General features: G+C 37.7%; 1 protein-coding gene across 7 annotated transcripts in view; it reads right to left on the reverse strand.

Moving 5' to 3' along the window:
• Positions 1 to 1,894: 1,894 nt before the first annotated feature.
• Positions 1,895 to 18,169, reverse strand: part of KIAA1468 (RAB11-binding protein RELCH) — a 75,618-nt gene continuing 59,343 nt past the window's right edge. For 4 of the 7 annotated variants that reach the window (XM_015282205.4, XM_015282203.4, XM_046937813.1 and 1 more), the window contains 7 exons: positions 15,047 to 15,129; positions 14,045 to 14,108; positions 12,260 to 12,398; positions 11,274 to 11,390; positions 10,727 to 10,815; positions 8,270 to 8,340; positions 1,895 to 3,697 (listed from right to left, as the gene is read on the reverse strand). In XM_015282205.4, coding sequence (XP_015137691.1) covers positions 3,577 to 3,697; positions 8,270 to 8,340; positions 10,727 to 10,815; positions 11,274 to 11,390; positions 12,260 to 12,398; positions 14,045 to 14,108; positions 15,047 to 15,129 — 684 coding nt within the window. In that variant the 3' untranslated portion in view covers positions 1,895 to 3,576. Of the gene's footprint in view, positions 3,698 to 8,269; positions 8,341 to 10,726; positions 10,816 to 11,273; positions 11,391 to 12,259; positions 12,399 to 14,044; positions 14,109 to 14,286; positions 14,370 to 15,046; positions 15,130 to 18,169 lie in introns of those variants that run through there. The other 3 variants (XM_015282204.4, XM_046937799.1, XR_005858026.2) reach the window with 3 other exon arrangements.

Below are 18,169 nucleotides of genomic sequence, written 5' to 3' on the forward strand. Positions count from 1 at the left end.
CCTTCAAGTGCTGTTGCCTGGCACTGTGCTCTGATAAGCATTAGCGTCCAATCCAGCTTAATCCGTCAAGGATCAATGTCATGCCTATCAGCCTGTTCTATCAGCATACTAATGACTTATCTGCTTAGTTAGGCTTTTTTTTGCTGTTGTTGTTCAGTGTAATTAGTACATTCTATATAGAAAATTACTTGCTGAATGCAAGACTTCCATTTGTATACAAAACTACATTAAAACTCATAGAACAATCCTAACACCATCACAGCAGGGAGTACAGAAATATTCCACGCTCATTTTCCTGCACCATTTTAAATCTTATCTGCATGTAGCAATAAATTACCGCAATATTACAGAATTCCCCCCTGTTCTTCACATGAGATACTGAAAGAAAGATGATCCATGAAATCTTAACATTTTAATTTGCAGTCATTAATGCCATGTTCCTCATTTTCTCTAGCCATGAACTCATCCAAATACTGCTTTCAGTTCTCCTAACCAGATCATACTTTTCTGCACAGCAGTAGCAGGATTTTTTCCTCTTCTCGCTGGGGAGCGGGAAGGGGTGACTAAAGAATGTGCAGCTCCTCAAAGAACCCCCCTTGTTCACATTGATTAGAAGATGGGGAAAGAGCAATTTGCCATAGAGCTTTAGAAAAGGACCTCTTTCAGAACAAAATACAAGCGTATAATAAGTCATACGTGTATTTAATCGGTACGAAACATATTTAGATCATGAACTCTCACCCAGCCAGCCACGTATTCTCTGCTCGCTGATCTTTACTTGAGAGCACAAGAGTCAATCCTTCAAAACTTAGCTTCCGAGATTTCACTAAGGGCAGCACGAGACCTCCATCACATCCCCTATTTAAAACCAACACGCTGCAGTTCACGCAGAGCTCATAAAGCCAAGGATTCCATAGAAGACAAAATGCTTTTTCTTTTTTTTTTTCTTTTTTTTTGACAAAGTCATAAGCAATTGAAGATAACCCTTTGAGGATGAATTGCATTGCATGCTGGCTCTCCACCTGCCTTCCTCCAATAGAGCCTTTTCACCCAAAAGGTTCTCTTATTTTTTGTTTTATTTATTATTCTTTACAGTAACAGGAAGGACATAAGTTAATTTTAAAGAAACAACAGGACTTTTCAAAAGACTTCTTTATTCCTGTCTTTCCTACTCCTGAATGCTACAGTGCCATAGCTTGGAGAAAACAAAACAAAAGCCAAGCCAACAAGAAACATAAGAAGTTCCTGCCATCTTCTTGGAAATTTGTCAACCTCTGGTAAACTAACAAGCATTTTAAAAACTAAACCTTCTGCAACCAACATATACTAAAAAGAGACGTGGAATTAAGGAGCTGAAACTCCTGAAGGCTACTCACAGAAAGTTTGTTGAGTACACAGCAGTTTTTTACAGCTCGGGTTATTACAGCGGAGCTGTTCTTCCTGGGGTTTCTCAGCCCATTTCCAACTTGAATCAGCTGGTAGAGAGTAAAACACTGACTACCAAAAAAGCTAAACTCTGCAAGAGGCTGGACAAAGACACTACATTTGCATTCAGGAAATAAAGAGACTCTCACGCCATAGGCACCACAGTTAAATGGTTGTCGCAGCTTTTTGGCTTGCTCAGATCAGCAGGTTTCCAAACACTGGCGGAAGCTCAGTGGCGGTAGGAACCACGCTCACAGACAGGCTGGATGTAGCTGCCCTCCCGTGAAGAGCTTTGCCATAAGAAGCCATTTTGGTCTCAGGACTGCAGCGCTACCACCTGTGGCACTGCAACTACTGGCACAGATAATGACAAAAAAAATCAAGGCTAAAGACATTCTGTGTATTAGACATATAATGGCAGCTTTGATGCAATTCTCTTTCTGGAGAAGACTGGAAGTAACAAGACAAGGCAGGTATACAAAACTTTTTATTGACAATGAAACAATAGAGAGGAAACATCACCACTTCCCATTCCTCAGGAATGTCTCCATTTGACAGTCAGTCTGCTAAAAGCATACTTTCATGGTAACAAGCAACAAGAAGGCATGGAACTGTCTGTAATCTTGAGAAAAAATGTCTCAGTGCAGTGTGAAGGGACTGACAGTGTGCAAGTGTGCAGCAGGCCCTGTCACAACACAAACATGGCAGGCAACCGTCTACGCAGAGCCAGCAGGCACAAACACGAAGCAGTCAGAAGCCTCAGATGATCTCTATTACTTCTGAGGGCAGGATGAGAAGTGCTGCCATCTATATTCTGTCTCAGGAGACAGTAATTTCTCCCATCACTCCTTTTGCTTCGCTATCCTTAAAGACGTTCATACTTCCAACCGAAGGGCACTGTGTCAGAGAACGCCTGACCTTTTACATTTTACCACATCTTAGCAGTTTATGCATGCACTTGAGTTTACTCTCAGAAGGTTACATTGACATAAAGGAAAAAACAAATAAGTGCTGCATAAAAATGAACGGGTTTGGTTCTTAATGCTTCCCTGCTAACAAGAACACTTGATTACAGGATACTCCTCGTAACGCTTTTGTGAAATACGTTGTCAGTCTGGCTAACACCTGAAAGAAATGCTGTGTGTCAAACTCCCTTAACGTAGTTTCAAATATTCCGAAATGAAATTTGAACTGAAATTTAAACTAAACAACAAGATCTTCTAATTTTAGCTTTCACAGTACACAGAGCTGCACAGTGCGTGCAAGACAAGAGCATTCTTTCTCCTGCATAAGGTTACTCTGCCTGCAGTACTGCATTGGGACCCCTGTAGTAGCTTATACATTTGTTAATAGTATCACATTTTTCCTTTACTCAAGCGTATGTGTCTCTGGATGTGTACACTGGTTGTTAAAGTGCTTCAAAATAAAACAAAAACTCCAACAAAACAAAACATCCCTCAAAAAACCACAACAGATGTGAGTATTTTATCTGAAGGATTTTGTACAGCATTTACAATGTCAGCATAAAGCATCTGAAACATGAGCATTCCCTGCAGACTGATGCAGTGCAAGCAGTGTTACACATTAGATACTGCAATTCCTCTGGATTCGAGATGCACAATACTTACAAAAACAACCCTAGAAGCACAGACAAATGCTGGTGGCTCCTCCTCTTCTTTTTAGAAACATAATAAAAAAATCTGCATTACTCTTTCATAATTTAAATACATAAGTAATCTTCACTTTTATTACTTCATGACAATGACTTCAAATTTACATTATTTTAAGTACCGTCATAATAGCTCCATGTATAATACAGATATTTGCTGATATCCTGTCGGAAAATAATAATAAAAAAACAAAAACGAAACCCTTCCACTATATAAAAAAAAAAATTATGCTGGAAAGACAAGAACACAGAACAGGGACTTGGTACAGACTATGATTTCAGTTTTTATATCAACCACAGTTAACCCAAAATTAACAGATACACAGCGATATTCAAAAGCAGTGCAAATATCTTTGGAGGTTAGAATAAAATTATACTACAAGAACATAAGACAGAAGAAATTAAAAGGCAAGTACTTCAAGTACAGGAACCAGTCTCTGTGAGGTCCATCTTAGTGTTAGTTGGGAGCTCCTCTTCCCGCCTTACTTCTTCCTCTGGAACACGTTAGCCAACATTGCACCTGATGTAGTCAGCTGGCCCATTTTGTTCAAAAACTTGGTCTTTGTATCCTCGCTCACAAGGCTCGCAGCGATTGACATCGAGCTAGGAAAGTCAACAGTCTAGTTACGTAAGACCACAAACAAAAAGAACGCTGTGCTCTTATTTAATGAGCGACTGAATCGTCTTGGCATGTTAGTGGTTCCACGAGCACAAAAGGTCACTCCACCGAGAAGAACTGAAAAACCATCAACAGTAAGCCCAAATGCATACCACTGAGTGAGTGATCGCGGCCCCAAGAACAGTCCTAGTGGGAAGCTGTAAAATATTTTTGTGCATGCTATTTCATATATAGGTATGTATATTTGACTACCTTCACAGCTCTGTGTGGCAAGGGAAAACTATTTGGGAATAACAGTACATTCCAAGCACTAGCAACATTAAGAAAATAGAATAGCTCACTTCAAAAAGCAAGTCCCACAGCTGGTGTCAAACCTGCAGTTTTAAGCAAGCCGTGTTGTCTCATGCACTTGAGTAAACCTAAGGAAAACCAGGTACTGTACAAATGACTCCTGAAACACATTTTGGGGTGATATCAGCTATTGTCCTCACACTGATAACATGTAAGAACTGGAATTCTGGTTCATGTTTTCCAACATTATGCTACTGTTATAAACTGAACATTTAGCTGAGCGACAGCACTGGATTACTTAAAGGTCAGTATGCCCCAAAAATACTTCTGTTACTATAAAAACTGTGTATTTCCATGTAGTAACAAAACCAACATGAAATCAAATCATTTGAATATCACATCCTTAAAAATAACCTGAGAACCTAAAGAGGCGTTGACATACCTTGTCTCAAGCAAGTACTCCTATAGGAAAGTCCTTGCATTTACACAATTAGAAAAATTAGAAATGAAAATGTCAAAACTTTTTTCTTTTACTGGTGTTGAGGTGGATTATATGCTGCATTGAGTTCTGCCTCTTGTATGGGGCAGCTCTGGGTCAAAACAAACATTTATGCTGGACATCTTAGAAAAATCAGTTTGTAACAAGCTTTTACCCAAGCTTTAACTATCTTGTTAATTGCAGAAGCAAATGTTTAACAACAACAAAATCGCTATCGAAAAGATCCAGCTTTTAAAAAGACAAAGTTTAATCTTTTAACAAATCCATTTTTTTGTCATCCCATATTATTTGACATAGCTTTTCTTCCAGTGAGGGCAAAGATATGATAATGAGCAATCTTGCTTTTGTGTCAAGGTTTTTCCATTAAGTTATCTCCTAGTTGCATTTAAGTCTTCATCAAATACATATTTAATGCTAAAACTAGGAACTGAAATCGGCAAGGGCTTAGCAATGAAAAGGAGATGCATGTATATGAAAAGGTAATTTCTTCAGTGCAAAAGTATTGTGTTAATTTTGTGCAGTAAAAGACTGCAACCATAGGCTCCCTTTGAAGAAGGAAGAGGAAAGGCCAGGAAAGAATGAAGCAACAGGAAGACTAATCTTTTCCAAATCTTACAGTCTTCAGCAACTGCACTCTAAAAGAAGATAAACTGGAAGCTGTATCACGTTTGCAATTATCTGTATCTGTAATGGCCTAATAGTACTGTGGTTTCAAAATATTTTCCTAGGTGGGATTCTAAGTAGTGGAGACCTCCTGCATTAACACAACTACACTGATATAAACTGAAGCCAGGTAGTTCAAACTCTACATGAAACAAAAGTTTACCATTCAAACTGTATCCATAAAGAGAACAACTCTCTGAACTAAATAGGTTAAAACAATTTGAGAGAGATGACAGCACACATTAGACTCAATAACAATCCCCTTTTGCCCCTAGGCTTTTTGTTATAAGCAAATAAAAATGAAGGGAAAAAATCCTGGTCAACTGAAGAGCGCCACTTGAGAATTCAGAACTGCTCAGTCAAGGCATATTGTTCGATACCTTTCGTTTTCCTGTTCAGCTAATACAGGTTAGATGATATAACTCTTCAGGTTAAGATTAATGAAGTTCTCTAAAGACACCAGCCTGATATTGTATTCATTTGGCACAATCTGTGAGAGAAAAGGTTGTTTCTCAGAGAAGCATTCTCAAAGAAACCTATAGTATTTTCAAATGGAATTTCCTAAAAGGCTGTCAAGAAAGTGCTTACAATTTGATGAATTACTTTACTTTGGAAAACATTTATCAGGCATACACAAGTTTTATCTTATACCTTTAGATACATACTTTGCTTCTAGTATTTTTCTTTACCTAGTCAAGGTCTGGTGGCTTTTTTATTTTACAAATAAAATAGTTAAAATGAAGAAAGAATATCAGCAAGCCTAACTGTATATGAGTCCAATAAATGGGTCCATAAAACCCGGCAAGGAAATATTTGCAAAGTAATAGATAGCTATATACACAGCCAATTCTAATGACTCAATTTATAAGTCAAAGTCACTGCTTAGGTGGAGGGATGTCCTAGCACAGCTTGGTTGGCGAGCACCTACCGCAACCGTATCATATCTGCGAAGAGCCTGACTGCTGATTCTGTCTGATCACAACTATCTTTTGAGTATCTACCTATGGAAGGTGCAGAATATAGGAAAGACCTAAATAAATCTAATGCTGGAAACTATTAGGTTTGTATCTTGCCAGGAATCATTATTGCCAGGTTGTTTTTGAGGATGTTGGTGAAAGAGGTAATAGAGTAGGAAAAGGGTGGGATTAGGAGAGAGGCTACACGGGGGAGTACACAGGTATAGATGTCAAAGAGCTCCTTTGAACTGAAGGCAAAGAGGATAAAGGCAAAAAAAACACTTTTTTTTTTTTTTTTCAAGTACGTGGTGAAGATATGAGGAAAAAAAACCACAACAGAATTGAGTAAGTATTGAATGAGTATTTAATCACTGAATACCCTAGCAGTTGGAGCATGCCCAGTTAGTATGGTCTACTTATCTTCATGAACAAGGAGATGACAGTGCATTCTTCTGGTCTTAAAAGTTTTGAATTTCTTTTCCCTTGGACAGGACTTCTATAACTAGGTAAAGACCATCTACCTTATTAGAGCAGATACTGTGGATTTACAGTTAGCTGTAGAACTTGAACATTTTTAGTCTTAAAATTATTTCACCTCAGAAGTCTGAAGTTAATTTCTGGTATGCATCCAAAGGGTTGGCCTTTGGGTTGATGTTAAAGTTCCAAAGAATTCAGTTCTTACTACATCTCGTTCACTGTCAGCCATACAATTTGTCCAGCTGTCAAATTATCACTGAGATACTTTACTTGGTTCATAAGAAACCTACTCTTTTTCCTATGCCACATCTCCTCTGTTCCAATTCTCATATGCCTTTCCCACTTCAGTAGTTCAGACACTACTACTGTTTACTAGCTGCCTGAACTCTTAAGAATTATATTCTATCAGTTACAGTTATGCAAGTGTGACAAACAAGTTTAAGTAATTGCCTTGATTTGCACAGCAAATTATCCCTTTTTCAGATAGCTGCAGTTTCTTCTCAAACTCCTGTCCACATTGTCAACAATCTTATTGTTATACAAGAATCCATGAGAGGTTCCTGCTCGTATTCCGTTCCATGCAGTAAGCAGGCAAAAGGATACATACAACTCATCACACCAAATCTTGCTTCCCAAACCTGCAGGTCCACTGGCTTCTTTTGTTCTCAGGAGAGAAGCACATGCATGATATCATCAGTACCACACGAGGCAAACTGATGTGTATACATCATGGGTCTGATGCCTCATTAGAGAACTGGATTTATTGTGGCTTTGTAGAACACGTGTTTTACTGAAGTGCTCCATATGTGGCTTTTGCTTTTTTTTTTTTTAAAGCTAATTCACTAACAGCATATTCAAACAGGTGAGTTGGTCTATACACTGAAGAAGCTGTTCTCATGCACTGGTCATGTGCAAGCAAAGGCAGCAGCCTGGAGTAGGCTCTTAACACTATTAGAAGAACTCCTTCCACCTGCAGGCAGTCCCCATGAAAAATGGTTGTAGTGTGCATGCTACATGCATTGCTCTAAGCTTAGGCTAAGCATCTGCTTTCTCAGTGTATAGGAACTGTTGAGTCACGGCCTGAACCACTGATTGATCACCTGGGGAAAGGACCAGGTCAGCCCTGGGAGCCCAGGTGAAGGCAATTCAGCTGTATGACTGGAAGGGGTGGAGCCTGCCTGCACCTTTCCTTGACCCCATTTAAGGGCTGACTGCCACTCTCTCTGGTTAGAGATCCCCCTTTGGTAAAGCTTTCCCCTACAAACCTGGAATCTTCTGATACGGGTAAGCAGTCTTCTTTCCTTATAGCACCCTTCTATTGTGCTGAGCCTTCCATCATTATACCTCTGGTGAAATACCTTTTCCCATTATACTGATCTGTCCAATTGCTACACTCAGATTCAAGACAGAAATTCAAATACTGTTCTCTATGGTTCAAAACTTAAAAATAAAGTATCATGGGAAAACAGGAACTTCATTACTAGGATACAAATAGAAGCGTGTTGCCCCGTGCTTTATACTGGAAGCAGAAACAACCACAGACTGAATAAAAGTTCTGAAGATGAGTATTAGTGCGGGATTTCTGGTCACAAGCATTGGACACCATTATGGAAGACGCTTTACAGAACATTATGCTGGAGGCACAGAAAAAAGAGAAGTGGAAGTCTTACCCCTGTGGTTCTTGGACGGTCTTATTTTCCACTTTCTGTTCACACTCTTTTATCATGGAGCTTAAAATAACCTAGAGCACATAAGGAAGACGTAGATAGGATTTTTTTTTTTTTCTTTTACATCAACAATTGGTACCAAATCTGCTCCCCACGTAATTCTGACACCAGCAGAACAGTTTTAGAAGATTCTCCTGTTTGTGAAGTGCATTTAAGTTGCAACCATTTGATAACGCTTTGTGGCTAGAAACAACAAAACCATTCAAAGTACTTTAAGGAAGAAAAGGTTTTTGAACCTGCTACGAGAGTTCAAAACTCCTTCCCATCCCCCATTTATTTATTTTTAAATAGAGTCAAACTGAACATACTTCTGTTATACATCTCCATATCTTCCCTTTTTTAAAGCAATAGTTTTATTCATTAGCAATTGGCTTTTATATACATCCATGTTCTCTGTATTTTCAAGTATGTTTTAAAACTCTTGTAATTACCAACACTGTGCATAAAAGCAATGAAAGGAAAGGAAAAATGAGAGTGTGCAGAGGCAGCATCTTAATGGAAAGGAAGTGCTAAAGCAAACATGAAATATCATTTCACTGACATCTTACAGGGTTTGTATGAATCAAGATTTTTTTTTTTTAAGTTTTACTTTAGCAATTCCAGTATCAAAGGTTTCCACAGAATATTTTAGACTAAACTTCCCTGCTTGAAAGACAGACACTGGAACTAACTGAGTCTCACAGGTCTCTTGGAATAATGCTTGAAGATAATCAGTCACAGTGAGGAACAAAATGATAAAAACCACTCCTGATCTTCTGTTATTTATTTATTTTTTAAGCCTATTTGAGCTTTCAGTTCCTTCTCTTGCTACAAGACTCAAACTGAATCACACAGTCAGTTCTAAATTAGAACAAAAGAGCCTATCCCTGCAAAACTTTAGAAGTTTCATTAATTACTATAGAAAGTGAAGCATTAATATTTTTATCTCATTAGTCAATAGGACAGAACAAAGAAACTAAATCCAACTTTTGTCTGCTGCAGCTTTCAGGTATATTCTTAGACTTCACAGTATACAACTTGTCTCCCAATTCTCTCTGAATACAGAGTATTAAGCTGCATTTGATGGATGCTTAGACTGCTACTGTCGCATCTGAATGCCCTCTGAAACCCCGTTTTTTCCTTCTAAATTCTTAACGTCCTTCTAATTAGTTCACCCTCAGTTCCACAAACCATAAATAGTGTAAAAATAATATAACAACATAGAGGAAACAAAAGAATGAGACTACAGATCAGCAGACCAAAAATGCAACTGGAAGAAGGGATTTTGTTACCAAGTATGGATGAGGTCATTGAGTGCACCCTCAGTAAGTTTGCAGATGACAACCAAGCTGGCTGGAAGTGTTGATCTGCCTGAGGGTAGCAAGGCCCTGCAGAGGGATCTGGATAGGCTGGATAGCTGGGCTGAAGCCAATGGGATAGGATTCAACAAGACCAAATGCCGGGTCCTGCACTTTGGCCACAATAACCCCAGGCAACGCTACAGGCTTGGGGCAGAGTGGCTGGCCAACGGCATCCAACTATCAGAACTAGTGTGGTCAGCAGGAACAGGGAAGTAATTGTCCCCCTGTACTCAGCCCTGGTGAGGCCGCACCTCGAGTATTGTGTCCTGTTTTGGGCCCCTCACTGTAAGAAAGACATCGAGGCCCTGGAGCGTGCCCAGAGAAGGGCAACAAAGCTGGTGAGGGGTCTGGAGCCTCTTTGGGACCACTGCTTGGTCACCCTTGTGGTGAGAAAAGTTTCCTCGTGTTCAGAGACACTGCATTCCAGTTTTGCCTTTTGTCTTGTCCTCCTTTCAGGCTCCCTTCAGCTATTCAGACACACTGATGAGATGCCTGTAGCCTTCTCTTCTCCAGGCTGAACAGTTCCAACACTCTCAGCCTTGCCTCATAGAGGAAACGCTCCAGGCTATCATTGTTGTGATCCTCTTCTAGACTCTTTAATATACCTCTCTTGTACTAAGGAGCCCAGGACTTCACAGTAGTCTAAATATGAAGTTGACATCACTTATTTCAAGACTATGTTTTCCTCATCCTTTGTTTTTGCTGATCTTGCTTAGCATTTTTCTCCTGCACTCCGTTAATTGTCATTTCTATTTCCTTGGACATATTGTGGCTACAGATTTTAGTATATTCTTGTTTTAATGAAGAAACAAGATCATAAAAACATTTTATTTTACTTGCATTTCTGACCTTTCAATATTTCTCTGCAGAGCTACTCAGCCTAAAAATATATTCTAAAAGATTTTACATCATGGGACTTATCCCTTGTTCCAAACCCCATAATGCTATACGCTGTGCTACTATTTATGAGTAGCTCTTCTTAACTTTTAGCTTTAAATGCCATGACATTTCAACTTTTATTGCCACTTCCATCTCATACTCAGTAAACATCGCTGCTCACCTCATGCTCTGGTGAGAGATGTTCCATGTCAATTCGTAAACACTTAAGTCCTGGTAAGAAGTGATTGACCATTAAATCCTCTGAAATAACTAAAAACCAAGTTGTTAGGGAATTATAAAGATGGCCCTTTGAGATCATGTATGTCTTTTCCTCTCTTCTGATACTATACAATTTTGTTCTACAGAACACAGAGACAAGTTACAGCAGCAGTACCCAAGAAGACAGTGTTTGATACTTCACAACAAACAAAAAATATGTCTGAAGCACATTTAACTTCATATATTCCATATATGATATGACTTTTTCATATATATATATACACACACACACACACACTCACATAGAGGTACAGTTTAAACTACTGTCTCAGATCAAGGTATTTTTTTGGAAAGTATTTACAAGTTCTACTTTCTGTGAAAATCTCATCTTTATACCGAGCAGATCATACTTTAGATCACACATTCAAATCCTTACCTAGTGATTTCTCAAATATTCATCTTCTCACCCTACAACAGAATCAACTAAACTTCGCCTTAAAAAAGGATACAACAACAGGAAAGAGCACTGTAGGCTTCAAACAGGTGGGTAGCGATATCCAGTCTCTTAGAATCCACGGACTGCTGGTTGTTGACCAAGGCTAATTTGTGCAAGTGTGGAATAACAACTGTAAAAGTAAATACTGGAGTAAGTATTTGAAACTGCTTTCCATAGACTTGATTAGCATTAAGAAGTTGTTAAGTGATAACTGCAGGCATCTGAAGCATCACATATCAACATGGGTTAAAAGCTGCAAATAATGGCTTTTGATAGGACTGCTCATGCAAATTTAATTGACTAATGCAAACTTGAAATAAAACTGTGATAAGAATATCTGCAATAAAAAAGGTACCTCAGAGTAGCAACCATTACAGAAAACATTTTGTGGAATTATTTTTCCCCTGCTGCTAAAGTTGTCTGAAGCATGTTTCTACTAATGGATTTAGCCTGCTAAACTAGCTGCCTACAACTGTGGGTATGATAAGTCTTCACATTTTGTTTATAAGCATCTCTTAGACAATCTAATGATGAACTTTGTTCTTCAATTTGCTTCACATTACAGGGCCGTGGAAAAAAAACCCACAACCCTGTCTTGTGTTCACATTCAAGAGGTGTGGGATACTTCATATTTATCAGGCAAGAGAGGCTGCGGTGAAGAGGGAGGAGTGGAAAGCCTTTTACATGTCAAATAATTAAAAAAAAAAAAGGCAAATTCTGGTGTATTTTGCAGCAAAGTGACCACTGCCCTTCAGCTCTGAAAAGATTAGTTGCTGCATGCTGGTGTACCTAACATCAATGTTAGGTAAAGTGAAAATTTTATTGGCAAGGTCAAAAACAAACAAACAAAAACAAAAAAACAGGGACATAGGGGCACACCGACCTCTGAATACAAAAGAGTTTTCATTAATTTTTGGTAACAACAACAATCAATAGAACCAGCCAATGATTAGCTTTGGGACAGAAAGAAGGAAACATCCTCCCACCCATGCAACTTACATTCATCTCTAAATCTGGGCTCAGCATTAGGTCCAACTCTTCCAAATGTTTTTATGATTTCTGTATGAAGAGAATGTTGGTCTTGATATTGAGGGTCCTCCAGGAAAGATGCTAGCTGCATTTTTACCCTTTCCAGAAGCTTAAGTATTAACAGAGAAATAAGTACAACAAAGAGGGATGAAGTTAGAAATCATTAAGCTCAGAGTATGTCTATAAAGCTTACGTATGTCAGATGATAAGCCTTGGATTTTCTGTTAACTTACAGTCTTTTCTGACAGGATGTTCCAACCTCTTTGGTTGCTGTTCCATATTTTAAAGACTTAACAGTGTTTTATTCTAATCTATCCTTAACTACTATACGTGCGCTCCCCTGTAGCCAGTCTTCCTGAAGTTTGCTTGGTTTTGATAATCACATTTTTTACCTACAACAACTTCCCTCATTATTAATATCTTTGGAGTTTTCCTGTTTAAATAGCATTGAATTCACATTAGTTTCTTTGTAATACATCTCAAATGTATCCTTTAATTTTTTTTCTGCGGGAGGCAGATAAGCATCATAAAATCAAGGGAATTAGAACGGGTTCTGAAGGCTAGAAAAACTGAAACAAAATAAAATACAAATATGTCTGAGGTGACAAACATTTAATTTGCATTCAAAGTTGTTAAAGTAACATTTTCCAATACATTCTGAAAGCAGCTGTCACTTCTGTACTCCAAAGTTTATTATAAATAGTGCAATGAATACAGTAATTTTTGTGTGGCAACAAAACCATATTCTTTCCAAACTGATTATAGGCATGCAATCCAAACTACAAAATGGTAACTTATCCACCTTCCAAGTGCTTGTGAGTCATCACGGGCTTATTACTCACATTTCCTCAAGCGCATTCTTTTAGAATATACTGAGATTACAGGAAGAATGCAAGCTCTGCAGAACGTTGTGGGGACTTTACAAAGAAATCTGATTGTACAACTATTACGTAAAACAAAGCATTTCTACTATTTAGAGCAGAATCTCAAGTGTCTTCTTCAGAATTCTGATCTATTGGCAAAGTTCCATCATTTATGAAACAAGCAGACGCTGCAGATCTACATTATTCTCAAGGATCATTTCAGTTACTTCTCTATAATTTCTTTTAACATCATCTTGGGTGTCATGAGCTATCTGAGATGGCTGCAGAGGTCAAGCAGATATGACATGAACTTCAAGTGATCTTTGCCCTCCTAAAATAGTTGGAAGCCAAGCACGATATCCTACGCAATCTAAAAATGGCATCATATATTCATATGGAGGCAAATAATTATCACAATGACTTTTTGATTAGCACATTAAAGTTAAGCTAGCTATTTTATTTAGAAATAATGGATTTGAATTTCTTAGCTGACTGTCCAAGGAAATGTTTTAAAAAATATTTAATTCATGTTTTTCCATCTTCTAGCACAGGCCTCTACCTCTACATATCTTTTTTTTTTCCTTTAATGTTTAGCTTGATATTTATAAGCAAATGTCTTTCTTAGTTGAAAGAGGGCTTGTGTGATTTTTAAACATGATCAAAACAAGTACAAAAACAAAAGAAAAAAACCAACAATACAAACCAATCAACCAAAAATAACCACTGCAAAACCAGGAAGCATTTGGGACAAGCATACAGCAACAACAAAATAATTTACAAACATTTTTTTCTCCTTTTTTCCCCCTCAAAGTTAATAATGAGGTTAATGAATGTATCATAAAATCTCCCACTTCTTTTTCTACAAAACGAAGGATGATAATAGCACCGTTACCTCTCTTTGTGTAACAGTTTCCATGATGGTCCCAAAAGCAGGAATTGTCGCTATCCTCACTGAACTGCAACAGAAAAGTATTATCTTTAATTGAGCATTAAGGAATAAAATTGGTTAAAAACAGAGTAAAACTCAAAGATTAGTACTTTAAGTTACATTAGTTTCTAACAGTAACAAAACAAAAAAAGCAGACCAGGAAAAAGACAGACAGGATTAACTCAAGGTCTCAATCTGAAACTCACAATTCAGGATCACTGGACAAGGTAACAAGAGCCGGTGCAACCCGCTTGTCAACTAATGCTTCACTCATGCCTCGAAGAGTCAGCTGTAAACCAGTCAACATGCAATAAAAAATTGTTTGGTAAACTGGAAGGAGAACTGGATTAGCTGTGGCTGAGGATGGGCAGGCAGACTCTTGGAATTTATCTTGGTTTAGTCACCACACGATACATTAAAATAATTAAGACACATCATGCTCTAGCATTTATTGGTAATAACCTGTTAGTGAGATTAGCAAAGCATCCCTCCTTAACTTGAAAGAAATATCACATCAGAATATTATGGCACAAACACGTCCAAGAATTGAAATATTAAGGTTGTCTATCAGAAATTAAGTACTCCCAAGACTATTTCACATTTTGATACCGCCGTATTTAATTGTAAGTAATGAAACTGGTAGAGTTACAGAACATATTGATATGCAGCTCTCTGCTAGAAATGATTTAAGCAAATTTCAAAACTGAAAGTATAACTTAATACTTTTTTTTTTTTTAAATAACACTGATTTAGCTTTCTATTTAATATTTCTTCAGCAATTTTATCCTCTTTAGTTCTAGGTATTGCAATAAACCCTTGTTACTAAAGACAAGTGACTTTAAAGTTACCTTTTAAACAAAGAAGTTTGACTTTTTCTTTCAGCTAGAATAACAAACGCAACTGATGGTTATTTCTTCCTAAGTATTAAGAGGGATGCTAGGTGTATAAGACAGTCAGAAAACTTACATTTCAGGGTCACTGGAGAGAGTAATGAGAGCAGGAACAACTCTCTGAGCTACCAGAGTTTCATGTACCCCCTTCACCAACAGCTGAATGGTCGGAGCAGGGGGGTATCACAGGTGATGCACGGAAAGAGCGAGCACAGTATCATGGGAGGAAGAACGGCACAACCAAGAGAGAGAAAGAAAAAACACAAAAAGCAAACCAAAATTAGAAGCTAAGCAAATACTGCTACACTAGTGCTTCGTATATGCAAAGGCATGAAGAAAGCTGAAGTGGTCTGGTAATCAGTACAAACCTGACAAATTTAATGACACAATATTGTTTGCTCTCATTTCAGCTATTTTGTAACTCAAACTCTAGAAAGTTTAGCAAGTAATTTACGTGGTAGAATTCAAACCTGTTAAAATACTAAAATGACACCAATTAGAGTTTGACAGTCTAGTCTAAGTAGTGCTCTACCTCAGTGGAACGGTGTACGTTATTGTACGTGAAGACTGTCACATGCAAAGTAAGATTTCTTTAGTCAGGCCAAATACATGTGGTTTTCCAGCACCGAGTGACACCTTTCAGACATCACAAAATGACAGAAAGTACCTCCCCAGAGGCCACTAAGCTTTCCTTGAAGTCATTGTGAACTATTTTAGCCTTAATGGCCATCCAAGCAGTCTGTATGTGTAACAACTCAAGTTACAATTGCTGGTCTATGCAGGAATAAAATGGGTAATACCTGATTTATCCATTATATTAAAAACTGAGATCACATTGAAATTTATGTCATTACCCATAAATACGTGGACATTGATTACATTCAGAATTGCACTGCTCATGTATTTATGAATGTATAACTACATGTGAAACAGATACCCTTTCAATGTTTTCTACATATAATACAAACTTAATTTTTAGAAAATGGCAAATTCTAAACTTCCCTAAACAAGGTTGTTGCTTTTGTTTAAAATTTTTTAAAGTCTGCATTAGTTAAAAAGGGAAAGCCTTTGCACTTTTATCTTGTATCTCAAGTAAGACAGTCTGCATACACTTGCTGTTTCAATGCACAGGCATAAATGGTTTGTTTGCGACTTCTGAGAGAAATTTGAAATATCTTCTCACTATTTAGCTGTACTCTAATAACTCAAATGCTATTATGAACGCTAATTAGATTCTTTATTTATTCTCCAGAAGTCTTGAGAACATGCAAGATCCAGATATGGCGTAGGGAAAGCAGCATCTCTTACTGTATCATGCAGTGCTAAAACCAGGCAGTAGTTACACTCTAACTAGAGTTTTACATTATGCTATTTGTTTAAGCATTCCAATTTTAATGATTGAATTTAAAACATGAACATTATGAAAGACTGCAAGGAGCCTGACTGTCCAGAAGACTTTCCATATAAAACAGTGATATCTACTAAGCAATATTTGAGTGTGCATGTGTGTGCATATGTACACAGATGCTGTGAAGATATCATGGTCTTACAGGTAGCAACTGGACAAGGAAGCACAGGAGTGAGAATTGTTAAGCTGTGTAAGCATTACTGCTGCAAAGTACTCAGAAGTAGAAAGCTGCGACTTCCTACACTCATAACTCATAAAGTACTAGCAATGTCAGTTACTACATTTTAATATTAATACATTCCATAATTATTTACAGTAGCAGCAACTTATAAAGTGTTGATGTATTCACCTTAAGGTCGATGCACTGGTTGGATGCGTCAACATAAGGCTGATGTATTCATGTTCAGCTTGATGCTAAAGTCATAGCACTCCATTCAGCCATGACAACCTTACTCTCATACAGTTTTCCCATTGACTACACTAGACAACGCTTACTGTTTTTAATTGGGGACAAACAGGGACATAAGTTTTCTTTACCAGTCTTTGTTTTGAGAAAAGTCTGGAGGCTAGAATAAGACTTCTTGGGATTTGTGTAATTAGCAAACATTTTAGAATGATCTCAGCTCCATGACTATGTGGGCTGCTGCACTTCTAATCATGGTAAAACATGGTAAATAGCATCATTCTGTCTTAAAGAAAATAAAAACATGTATCATCATTTAAAAGTCATTCTGAAGAAAAGAGTTCCTAACCTTGAACAGACCAACAATGCTTGTAACTCAGCTACACACTTCATTGTTCAAACCAGCAGCAGTCAAATCTGTTTGCATCAACGTTCAAAAGGGAAACTACTGACAGAAAACATTAATGCACAGGCACAAAGGAAACAGCTGGATGGGCAAAGCCACGTTGCAGCGTTTAAGGCTACAGTGAGACAGACAACACAAAGTTTTATCCTCTTTTGATTCCTACCAAGGAATGCACGTTCATTACTTCATATATACCACACCTTAAAAACCATAGCACAGAGCTTCCTGTCCCCAGGGGCAAGCAAAAATACATTGGCCATAAATCACTTGTGTTCTTCTAGTCCAGAACAGACTGGTAAGGGTTTCATAACATGACTTGGCAGGCCTAAATCACAGCAGTCCCGGAGCTGCTGCAGATCACTGTACTGGTCTAAAACTTTGCAGTACACGTACAGCTGTCCAGCTCATGACACACTCTTCTACTTATTATCTAGTCATTACTGTCTATCTTATAAGAAAATTGCTGTGCGTTGTCAGTGTGTGATCTCTGAGACATCAAAAATTCCTCACATGAAGGCATCCTCCAAAATAAAATGAACTACTACCATCTCTTCCTACAGTTGTCTTCCAAAATTCACATGAAGTCACGTATAAATATACACTGCAGCTACAAAGTAAAAGTCAGTTTTCAAGTGAGAAAAATGTCTTCAATGAAGTTGCCTATGCTCTACTAAAAACTGAAATATATTAGAAAGTTCTGAAAAATGCAGAACTACCTAAAATAATCAATTTGCAGTAGAAAATAAACTGCAACCAAGACAACAGCTTGTATTAACTGAAGTTTTTTTATGTATTGAGTTAATGATTACACAAAAAAGGAAACAACATTTTTACAGATCTAAAATATAAGCCATGTGCTTGTACTTGAAACAAACTAACAGATGTTTTATGGGTGACCAAAACTGCCATCTCCTTTATGCAAGAGAAAAAAAATAAATAGACAAAGTTGGACACTTTCAAGGGAAGTCACGCAGTATGTCTT

Source organism: Gallus gallus, chromosome 2 (genome assembly GCF_016699485.2).
Source record: "Gallus gallus isolate bGalGal1 chromosome 2, bGalGal1.mat.broiler.GRCg7b, whole genome shotgun sequence".
Taxonomy (NCBI): domain Eukaryota; kingdom Metazoa; phylum Chordata; class Aves; order Galliformes; family Phasianidae; genus Gallus; species Gallus gallus.